Here is an 11823-nt window from a genome sequence, read left to right as displayed (position 1 = left end):
GGCCTTGACGGATTATGCTAGCATAATTTTTCGCATAATTCCTACCAAAATCGAATAATCGCATAATTCGAGGCAAATTGCATACGAATCGCATAAAATTGTAATAATCCGCCTGTTCGCATCAAATTCCATACAGTTGTACATGTTCTACAAGTACAAGTAGATGCACTAGGAAGTTGTAGGTTTACGACTCCCTTGATAACATGTCCAGTCCACTATCAGTGATGGTCGTAGCTACAATGTAGGTCGGACGGTGCGTTGACCCCGTTGAACTTTTGCTACTAAAGTACAACGCCCTCTACAAAAAATTTCCCTTGTTATTTTGCACAGAACCATTATGCACTAGCAGCATATGTGAGCATAATGCGGCATAATATGATACCGTTTAGCATAAAAATAGCATAATTCTGCAATTTTTTCAGCAATGCGAAAAGCATAATAATTATTTCACGAAAATATTAGCATAATCCGTCAAGGCCTACCACCAATGCCCACCATACGGTGTATACATGTACCCTTGCTGTACAGTTTAAAAAAAGTGTCACCTGACTTGATTTGCCTCGTGATGCCTACGTACATGTGTGGTCTGATTCTTTTACGTCTTACTTTCTGTATGTGGATGTGTGCAGACACATGAGAACATAGTACGGAGGATTAGCAAGACGAAATTCGCGTTCGCGTTCGCAAACATTTTTCAGTTCGCGAACTGGATTGCGAACTTTCGCATTTTTCGTTCCGAAAAGTACATGTAGTCGGAACACGAATCGCGGATTCGTGTCAGGGCAGTCATAAATTTACCACGCTGTACTGTCTGTACACAATGTACGTCGTGTCAACGTCATGCATGTGCGAGTTCTGTTTGCTAATCCTTCTCATAACGCGAATTCCGTCACTGAGTTCGACTTTCCTTGGAGAGCGAACGCGAACGCGAATTTCGTCTTGCTAATCCTCCGTAGTGTGAGCGTTTTGTGTGTGTATACGTGTGCGTGCGTGGTGGATGTTACTGTGCGTATGCTATTATGGAACACGGTACAAGCACTCGCGAATACCTATCCCGATTTTGACAACTGGGCTGTCGGCCGATGAATCCAACATGCCAACTTACACACTTTTGCAATGTGGCTTTAGAAACTAGGACAGATGTTGAAGAGGACAAGATGACAAAGTACACCATGTACATCAATGATAAAACACATTGTTGTAGTTACGGCTACAACAACGTGGTAGGGGAACAGCAGTTGTCGCCAGCACGATTGTCTTATTCATAAAGCCAACACCACACATACATTTACTGGAATTCTCATCTCAGACCAGAGTATCGACTGTCCGCTCATTGACATACACTGATGATACAGTACTGGGTGTAGGTGTGCACCACGTGACGTTCATACGTGATGAAGCGTCGGGCCCGGAGCCTCTACGGCTCTAGCTCAAGATGTCTAGTAGACTGCAACATCATGTACATGTACGTCTAAAAGAGAGGTCTCCTACTCCGTACACGTGAGACAAAATAAATTCATCATGCCATTTTTATAATACTAGTAAAATCCTGTACATTATATGGACCGCAGCGGACTGATGAATGTTCCGGCGCGATTTGGTGTTACGCAAGATACTGCCTTCCCGTTGCTGAATCACAGGCCTGTTGAGATGTCATTACACACTGCCAAAGTATCAGTGAATGGTGCTTGTATTCGGCCTACATACTAGTAATGATGTAGCATGACGTAATAGCAAAGGACAGAGGCAGCATGCTTAGGTTCTGCGAAAGTGCTCAAAACCTGATTCAGGCAGAGCGGCATACACAAAGGCACACAGTAAATTCCGTTGTGCGTGTGTGTGTGTGTGTCAACGGAATTTGCCCCAAGGTTTTCATTGTGCGGAATAGCAAAGGAGTCATCTCCCCACAACCAGTCTTTGGGGCATTTTTGTACGTATTGCAAGTGCATTCATGAACTCGAGGTGTAAAAACATGAGTAGATACATGATTGTACATTGTACCTGAGGCTATTACTTTATGTTTAATGATGTGGATAGATGTCAGGAGACGTATATGCCATTCAGTATTGTTCCCTATATTGAATGGTGGCCAAACCCATTACATAACTGCAAAGTATGTCGAAAGAGGGTGATGTTACATGTGTCTTTAGAAGTATGGACTCGGATGGAGAGCCAAGGATTAACTTACAGCAAAAACAAAAGACCAAGGAACTACATGTTACCGTTACGCTATAATGTCCACCAACACCACCAGTTACTTGACAATCAGCTCATGCGTTAACATTGCACGACACGGACCGGCGGTACGGGTACTGACCTTCAACAACTACCTGCCAATCCGCTCTAGCACGTCTTGGATGCGCACTCCAACAGCCACCCAAATTGGAAGGTTCTAAGTTATAGTAATAACAAAAGGAGGGGAAGGTGCGTGCAATGAAGACAAGCACAAGCTGAAAGTCTCATCTGAGAAGGACTTTGACGGATGTACATGCATGGCAATGACGATAAAAAAATATAAAAAATAAATTATCGTGTCCGTTCCCGAAGGGAACTCACGACGGCCGCTAACACCCGGTAAACCCTAGCAAGATACTGGCAAGACAATTGGACAATACGGTCAAACCACGATTCAAGGACGCAACACACCTCACAACTGTGCGAAGTGTTAACGTGTGACCTTGGTGCAAAGAGTTCACCATTGCTTCCTATGCACGTCACAAGGACAGTAGAGGCGAACCGTATCTTCACAGTTGTACTGTGTGAGAAAAGGCATTGACTTCTGATGGTGTGGTGAGTGCAGGAACATATCTACAGAACGCCGAATACCTTGAACCCCTAGTTCGCAGCTGTGCTCATCAATAGTAACATGGCAGAACAATGAGACTCCATAGTGAAGTCAGAAAACATCCCTACCATGTACCTACATGTATGTGTGTTGGAGATGAACTTCCAACTGATGGCATCCAAGCTGTTGAAGGACGACAACCTCTTCCCAGGCAAAACACGCCACGATGTCGTAATACATACATGTACATGGAATAGTAAGGCTATAACTCCTCCATCAACTAAGAGTTGTTGTTGTTGTTGACTCGCGATTCGAGGCACATTTTAATGGCTATTGTTTTCCATACGATCTTTTGTGCTCTTCCTCGACTTCAGCTTCCATTTCGCTGCCTACACGAATCTGCCAGGTTGTGTTTTCATCATTTTTTTTCCATTCCCATGCTTGATGATAATAATTAGCATGGCGACGGCAGATTCTTGGCCTTGTCTATTTCCACCATGTATTCTCCCAATACCCCTCCTTGTTGTCTCACTTCCAGCTACCCTCTTCCCAAAGCAGTCGTCACCCTTCATCCATAATTCTTCCTAAAGCTGGCACCTTCTTTCGTAAATCAACCCTTTTTTCTTTGAGTGTTGCCTGGAATAAACTTCCTGAAGATATTCGTTCACTCTCTACAACAGCGAAATTTAGTATTGCTGTTCGTCGGTATCATTCGCAATCTATGTTTTCTTTGAAAGGTATTCCTGACTTTTGTGTCTAGGCTAACCACATCTATGATAGTTTCAATAGTTTGTGTATATGTCAGTTATAGTAGTCCGCAATGCTGCTTTTCTAATTCTCATTATGATTAGCATGCAATGTACTACCCGAAGTACTGAATTTACTTCTTCTGCACTCTATATTCTAATGTATCTTCTACCTCTTCTCCCTTACGAACATACTTTCTCATTTTCCATACTTATATAGGAGACTCCCTTCGATAGGCATCTATTTGCCTCTGGAGGATCCGTGAAATAAAAATCAATCAATCAAAATCAATCAATCAATTATTCCCTCACAGGACCAGCGACCAACTACCCATGGTCAATCCTCAGATTTGTTACGTATGCCCTTTCTCCCAGCACTATCCGGCCGACGTGAATTCATTTTTACTGCAGCTCTCTATTGAATTCTCTGTCGCAAATCAGAATGGCCCAGTCTATAGGTGTTTGTTACAAGTGCAACTTCTCTTTCGTTGGTAAATCTTTGTGACCTGCACAATTGGCTTGATTTCCTTGCTCTATTCTGTGCCTCAACAGTTGGCTTGTTTTTCTCACTCCTTGAAAGAGGATGCACAACAAAACCAATCCATGTCAGTCACAAAATATACCCATTTCATGCATGTATGAATACATGTGCATGTAAATGACTTTGGAAACGCCTTTTAAGTTGTTCTACACTAACTCATGCTAATTCATTCTCAGAACCTCTGTAGTGTTTTCATCATTCTCCAAGAGCCAGACATGAAACTGTTCCTAAGCCAAGCTATATGTAGTTACAATACTGTCTAATCACGAACGTACAGAGTAGTGACTCAGGTGGAGTGATAACAGAGAACACACCAATGCTGACCTTCAGGATTGTTGTTTTCTTTTCTTGGTTGATATAAGGAGGCAGGATGTATGTAGACGGTAAACGCAGCGTAGCTTCCGGGTTATTGCCAGCACTGGATCCTCTCCCTTTGGCTTGGATGCACTTCAAAGAAATGGACATTACAGATGTAGATCTGTGTGTGCCCATCCCAAGGTGACAACCTTCTAGTTCCACGTCTATTGGTCTGCAGACTACAGGCAGACATTGTCGACTTGTACTCATACTCCACTCTGCTATGAGAACCGGTTAATACTGTAGTAGACGTACGCATGCTTGTCCGTTGGCAGTCTGCTTGTCAAACTCTGGTATGCGTGAGCTAAGAATAATGACATTGGTCATGACGTAGACAGTAGTGGCCATGCGAATCCCACGGATTCGCGCACGGAGTGATGTGCCCAAACTCACTTCGTGCTCTTTGTTTTCCCAGCCGACGGCGCCGAATCATCTGTCCCAGCCTTTCGTAGGTTCCTCATCCATGCATGATTGTGTGTCCTTGTAAGCGAGTGAGTGGCATGCCATCAGCTGGTCTGTGCGGATCGTGCGCGGCGTGTTCCCGTCGTGACGGGGTCGCGCCAGACCTTGACATGCTCAGCAGCTTCCAAGGAAGTCGTATCCGCGCGTCCCACGCTTTGCATGCAGCGCTCACTCGATGACGACCACCAGTCACTGTCCACCTTGCACTGGCTAGCATGAGTCGATGCATCGCGGGTAGGCTGGCTCTAGACGGTCTGAAGTCACGGACTTCATCAGCGTGATCATGCGCTACATGTGCTAGCCATACAGACCGTCTTCAGTCTCTGCGGCTGCAAAACCAGTGGCATAAACTACATTCAACCTGCCAGAGCTTATTCATCACGCACTTAATGACAAGCTTGCTACTCCCTTGCCGGTAAAAATTTCCCATTGCTTGCCTAGACAGCCTCAGAGACTAGAGTAATCCGAGTTCTGGCAGCGGAGGATTTCTCACCCCCGCATATCGGACAGGAATTCACCAGTGCCTTCCCTAGTGCCTTCCCACAAAGCATAACACCTCAAAGGTGAGAGCTACGGATAGAGCGTGTTCGCTTCACCAGTTTTCCTTTGCGGGTCGTTGTATCGGACTTGGCGAAGTAGTGTGTGATATTGTATCCATGAGGGAGGTGAAGAGGGCTGTCTCCGCGCTACCTATGCGCGAAATGTAATCAGAAGTTCCTACGGAGATTTACATGCTGGCACCCGACGCCGTTGCAGATCATTTGTTGGTTGATTATCCTATACTATAGCCTAGTCTTGCTGGTCGAGTCCTTCAATAGGACAGGGCCAGGATGAATCGACAGACCTCTCGGACTCGCATCTGCACAGCGACCGAGGTCAACAGTAGACTTGAAAGTTCGAGGGAGAATTGCGCCTAAGCTTCGGCGGAGCGATCCTGGATCCAGACGGCCAACCATCGAATCGTCCTGCAGCCACGGGGCGCGCGGCCGGTGGACGTGCAACAGCACAAATGCCAATGCCTCCGCTAGCCCCGGCCACGCTTGGATCGGCCAGGCCGCCAAGTCCTCTGCCGCGTGCTGTAGCCGAGATTGCGCCCGAGGAGGCGAACTTCAAGCATGAGAAGCGCGTCGGCAACTATTGGATAGGGCGGCGCTTGGGGGAAGGCGCGTTTGCCAAGGTCAAGGAAGGCATGCACATTCCCACAGGTGAAAAGGTATGTTTGCCTTCGTTTCTCCACTATGATGCATTTCGTATAGTAAGGACGAAGAATCACATACTATCACCTGAGATGCACTGAGACAGCGCTTTGTCATTGATTAGAAGAGATTGTGCATGTGACCAATTGCGAGCCATTGATATTGCCACGGTGCTGACATGACTTGCAAAATACATACTCACGCTGAAACATAGGTAATTGATGATCCATAGTGTGGTTAGAAAACACATCACTTGCCAACCATCACTGCATTCAGTTTCTCCAGCTACGGAGGTGAGCAACCACTTTAGGTGGTAATGCCTCCACGGAGTGTCATCCAAGAATAACTTACAAACAGTTGCAAGAGTCATGTCTTGTCTGTTCGAAAACCTGGGTAGAAACTCCTGACACTGTAGTGTGACTGCAAGGAAGCAGTAACTGCTACATCAAGTTGCTACATCTTGCTTTTCAGCTTGAAAGGCTCACACCAGAACATTTAAGTTTCAAATTTGGAGGTTCACGCTGAATGCTCTTGAAATTGGCATATCCACTGAATGAGGTGAGGATGCTAGTCAACATTTCCTGCCGCTTCATTCACTGTCATAGGAGTGAGAAGATCTAATTATTGCTATTATCTCTACTTTCCATACACCCTCAGGTTGCCGTGAAAATCATCGACAAGAAGAAGGCTAGGGCTGACAAGTATGTCTCGCTGAACATGCGCCGCGAGGCCAAGCTTATGACCATGCTGTGCCATTCGAACATCCTGAGACTGCTGGACGAGGTAGAAACGGCCAACAGCTACTACCTGGTGACGGAGATGGCTGAAGGCGGCGACCTCATGGATCACATCTACAAGAACACCCACCTGCCAGAGGACGAGGTGCGCGTGTACATCCGTCAGATAGTCTCGGCCATTGATCACATTCATAAAGCAGGCATCATTCACAGGTAGGGAAATGAAATACCTAGCTAAGTGTGCATGTACTAAATGACTAATACCGGTATGTTTACACGCCCTTTGGGTTATTGTTGTTGACGTGTCACTTGAATCTCGACACGATGCATTGTGATCAACTCATGAAAACCTGAAACAAATCTGTCACGTATCATGGGAAGCTGGTATGGGTTACTTTGATTCAGATTCTCTGATTCTTTTTGTATCCATTTTCTCTGGTCATTCCTACAGAGACCTGAAGATTGAAAATCTCCTACTGGATGGAAATCGCAATATCAAAATTATTGGTAGGTGCAAGCTGAGGCCAGTTTGTAGGCTATAACTCTTTCCCTGTCTGTGTTCTCTTTTCTATTGTGTATATGGATCTACAGATCAACACTGTCCCCACCAGATTGGTAGAGGTCCCTCTGCTGATATGCATGGCATGTCACCTCAGTTTGACCATTACACTGACTGTGCAAGCATTCCTTTAAACTGCTTCCGATTCCATTGCCGGTTTTTTGCAACGCGTCCACCCATTTCGCGAGTTCCGTGCTCTTGGTAATATTCCACTGCTTTCGGTTGTGTTCTCGTACTTTTCCTTTATAGATTTTGGCCTCAGCAACACCATTCTACCACTAACACCATCAGTACCTCGGGAGAACCACTGCAAAACTCAGTGTGGCTCACCAGCCTATGCAGCACCAGAGCTGCTGGGACGCGAAGAGTACGGCATTGAGGTGGACATCTGGAGCATGTAAGTCTGGCTACCCTGGTCATTACACACCCCTGTAAGTGTATGCTGTTCCGATGCTAAATACTAGTACCTCATGTAGACAACATGTATGTCTATGGAATACAATCCCTCTAGCTATACCGTGATTAGGATAGGCTATTAGCAGAAATTACGTGTGATTTAAGTTGACAGCATAGAAAGCAATTGCTTCATGGCTAGATTGACCCGCCATGTGACTGGTGATGATGATTGTTATTACAGTACACACACGTTGACAGCATAGAAAGCAATTGCTTCATGGCTAGATTGACCCGCCATGTGACTGGTGATGATGATTGTTATTACAGTACACACACAGCCACTGGAGCCACAAATACAATGCAGAGTATACTTTCCATCACCATGAACTATGACTTCCCTCCATTTATATTCCATACCTATGTAGTGGTCTCACCCCCCCCCCCCCACCCCCACCCCCACCCCCTCCCCGGCTTCCTGATTTTCCACATGGTAAGCACCAAAAAAATACAAGATTATTGAACAAACCCTTACCGGATAGAATGGACTTGTGTCTCATGCCACTACCTGCAGCGGAGTCAACCTGTTTGCCATGCTCACGGGTACATTGCCATTCACCGTCGACCCGTTCAGTATCACGGAGCTGCACGCCAAGATGCTGAGCCGACGTATGAATCCCATGCCGGCCGGTGTCAAGGTTTCCGCAGGTACGTGCCTTCTCTGTCCAAAGTATGCGATTTTCAGGACTTCGTAGCCTGTTCATAAACTCAGTATGAAGCGGTTGGACAAGTTCAGGTAGAAGCCAAATGCCAATCTATTCGCTGCATTTACGTAATAGTATGTAAACAATGTTTAAAGCCTGTGTGTCAGGAATGCACATAGCCACATCGGTCTAACTATTTCCTTTTGTCTGGTTTTGCGTACATTTTGCTTGCAGAATGTATGGATCTTCTAAATCAGCTGCTGAACCCAAGCAGATTGAAGCGCATCAAGTCGGAAGAGATATTCCGGCATCCTTGGCTGAACAACGATCTCACAATGCCATTTGAGCCAATGCCCTTCCCGAACACACCGTCTCCCGATAACCTTGAAGACAGAGTCATAGCCCACATGACCACGAGGATGCAAGTGAGACTGATGGACATCACGTCGGATGTTGTCGAGAACAGACCCTCGGCACAGGCTACCACCTACCATCTGCTGGCGAAGCGGCTGGCGCGCTACAACAAGGATCACCCGGAGGCTCAGCGAAAGAAGAAGGCGTCCGGCCTGATGAAGCGCCGCAGCATGCTGTCGCAAGACTCGGCTGACAGGAGCACGGTGCCTGTGATCGGTGAAGATGAGCTTCTAGACTTTGTCAATGGACATGATCTGGGAGATGAGCGGCAAGGCAGACCTCCACCTATAGACAAGGTAAACTTTAGTGTGATTGAGTGCCGATTTTCTGAATTTTCAGGAGAACATAATGTCTCCATTGTTCTCACAGCCTAGGCATGGATGTACTTCGAAGTAGATGTGGGAGGAATATCACCTCTGTGTGCAGAGTGAGTAAGGATTAACCCTTTTCAAAATGGTGGGGATACCAATGTCTTAGTATGTACTAAGTAACACATTGCAGAACTGGGTCCTGCAACCATCTCTCTGATAACATGACTAAGTTGTGCCGTGTATTTCTTCCTGTTCTGTCACAGGTCGAAGCAGCCAGTAGCTTCGCTTATACCGGCAAGCCTTCAAAGCGACGCAACACTGTGTCAAGCGACGAGATATCGCCAACCAGCATCAACTCATCGGAACTCTCGCCACCGCAGAGTACAGTGCAGCATGCACCACCATTCTCCGCAGTGACACCTGAAGAGGACGACGTGATGCGCCCTATTCGGCGCGTGGAGAGCTTCAAGAACAAGGCCCGGGAGATGACCCGGGGAGAGATAACGAGACCTCTGAAGAAGTCCGTGAGCACACCGAAAGGTGTTGGCCAGTTCACAGTGAGAAGTCGCCATCAATCGGTCAGCGGCTCGCTTACCTCGCCAGCACCGGAATCATCATCTATAACGCCTGACGGCCTGCATGGCAGAGGAACACCATCACCCACAGCTCTCAAAAAGGGAGTTGAGCATGCGTTTAACGCAGCCAGGGAGAAAAGCGCTCCCGGTGTTTGGCTTCCTCCAACAATCGATTCCAGCCGCACCATGACTTCTGCAACTAGTAAACGGAACAGCATGAGCAAACTCAGTGAGCATTTATCCCAAGACCAGGGCCACTCAAAGGGAATTCTTCCATCCTCTTTCAGCAGAGCAATGAACGACGTTCGCTCAAACCCCGGCAACAGAACCAAAACAGACTCGCGACCAAGCAACTTACCCCTGGGTCATCCTAAAGGTGTCAAGAAGAATACATTCTTCCAAGACACTCCGCCGCAGGAGAAGACAGGCCATTTCCAGCAGGAGGATGACATGGCGAGTCGCAGGAACTCCATTGTCGAGGAACTCGGAAGCATGCAAGATCATCTACCTGCAATCAACCCACGCGGCTCCATCTCCGCCGGAAAGAGACCGCTGAGCAAGAACAAATCGTTCACCTCTACGCAGGGATCGCGGCCTCACACAACCGGAACACCCGCAATACCCAGCCTGAAGCCAGTGACACCAGCTAGCGGTGTTCCCGTGAAATTCTTCACCATCGAAAAGCTAGAAGGACTGCCCAAGTCGTACGCACTGCGTCAGATCATGCACACACTGAGCGGCATTCGTGATATCGAGGCGGTCGCACTAAATGACGTGAGCGTAAAGTGCACATGGTGCGACGTCATTCTCGACATATCACTTCCAGAGGATTTCAGCGAGAACAGCAAGCTGCGGTTCGAGCGGATCGGAAGCGGCGGCAACCGCCTGCGCTACAACGAGATTTGCGAGCAGATTGCGCATGCGCTGGCAGTCGGAGTATGAGTTATACTGACAAGACATTACCCGCCTGTGTCCGTTGATAAAACAAGTAACAGTATGTTGAGTACCCGCGGCAAGTTACTCAAAGTACAACCATTGAAAGTACTGGACGTCGAGCATACCAGTGACAATCCGAAGTAACTATCACACAATTTCTTGAGTTATCCTGGACTTGTAAAATAACCACTTTTGTCAATGAGGAATGTTCGGAAGATGAAGTCTTGTTACTGGAGCATTAAAATACCTCATAGTCTATGATCACTAGTGCGGTATTAAGGTTTATTATATAGTTGAAGTGCATATGCTAAATTATCTTGACGCCTGTTGACCTTTTGCACGTATTTTAATGATACTCTGTATCAGGCATGTCTTATTGATGTTATTTATAATTTCCGTTAGCTCACTCATCTGTCTAATTCGAATTCTTCTCAAAAGTCATTATCCAACTTCTAGTTTGTGAGTATCTTCACATCCAATTTTGGGATCTTGACAGTCAAAACTCTGCAGTAAATATTAGAATCTGATAGTTTGTCCCTGGACGTTTGTCGTTTACATCTTGTCGTTGTCAAGGTGATTTTCTAGGGTGATTTTGTCAAATGTTAGTGGGTCTGATTCCCCGAGTATTTGGACCTCCGAGTTTGGGTGCTTTAGCGTTTCTTGTTTGCACACTGCACTGCTTGGGCAACACATAATCTTAGTACATGTACCTGTGAATAGACAGTAGGTTGTTTAAGTAGTTCCTCAGGCTGCTTACAGTGCTCAATGTCCAGTGAACAGAGCCAGAAATACAAAGATTACACAGCAATGAAGCAAACAAATCTCTTTCCGCTGTTACTCGGAGTTTCGTGTGAAAACACTCATCAGACAGCATGCGACCAATTAGACTAACAATCACTAGAATATACACGGAGGAAAAACCAGTAAATATGTAGTTTATAGTTATACTACAGTCCTGGTCAAGTAGTGCTTATGTACATGTAACACACTACTGGGTGACCGTATTCAGGACTTCAGCCTTAGTTCAGGTACTACATCATACATATACAATGATGTAGGTGCACAGGGTGGTGTTAGTGTGTGTGCTGTATTCACGGCACGAGGTTG

The 11823-nt window shown here is 46.3% G+C and overlaps 1 protein-coding gene across 1 annotated transcript; it reads left to right on the top strand.

The window, feature by feature from the left end:
* The first annotated feature begins 5298 nt into the window (after nt 1-5298).
* LOC135831032 (uncharacterized) lies at nt 5299-11271 on the top strand. The gene is made up of 7 exons (XM_065343277.1): nt 5299-6104; nt 6745-7037; nt 7276-7331; nt 7633-7780; nt 8351-8484; nt 8715-9190; nt 9469-11271. The coding sequence occupies exons 1-7, from the start codon at nt 5901-5903 to the stop codon at nt 10720-10722; spliced, it is 2565 nt and encodes an 854-aa protein (XP_065199349.1). The 5' UTR covers nt 5299-5900; the 3' UTR covers nt 10723-11271.
* Nucleotides 11272-11823: the final 552 nt, after the last annotated feature.

This window comes from Sycon ciliatum, chromosome 1, assembly GCF_964019385.1.
Source record: "Sycon ciliatum chromosome 1, ocSycCili1.1, whole genome shotgun sequence".
NCBI classification, from domain to species: Eukaryota; Metazoa; Porifera; class Calcarea; order Leucosolenida; family Sycettidae; genus Sycon; species Sycon ciliatum.
The sequence above is the reverse complement of the archived record's forward strand: the minus strand, read 5'-3'. Positions and strand labels throughout refer to the sequence as shown.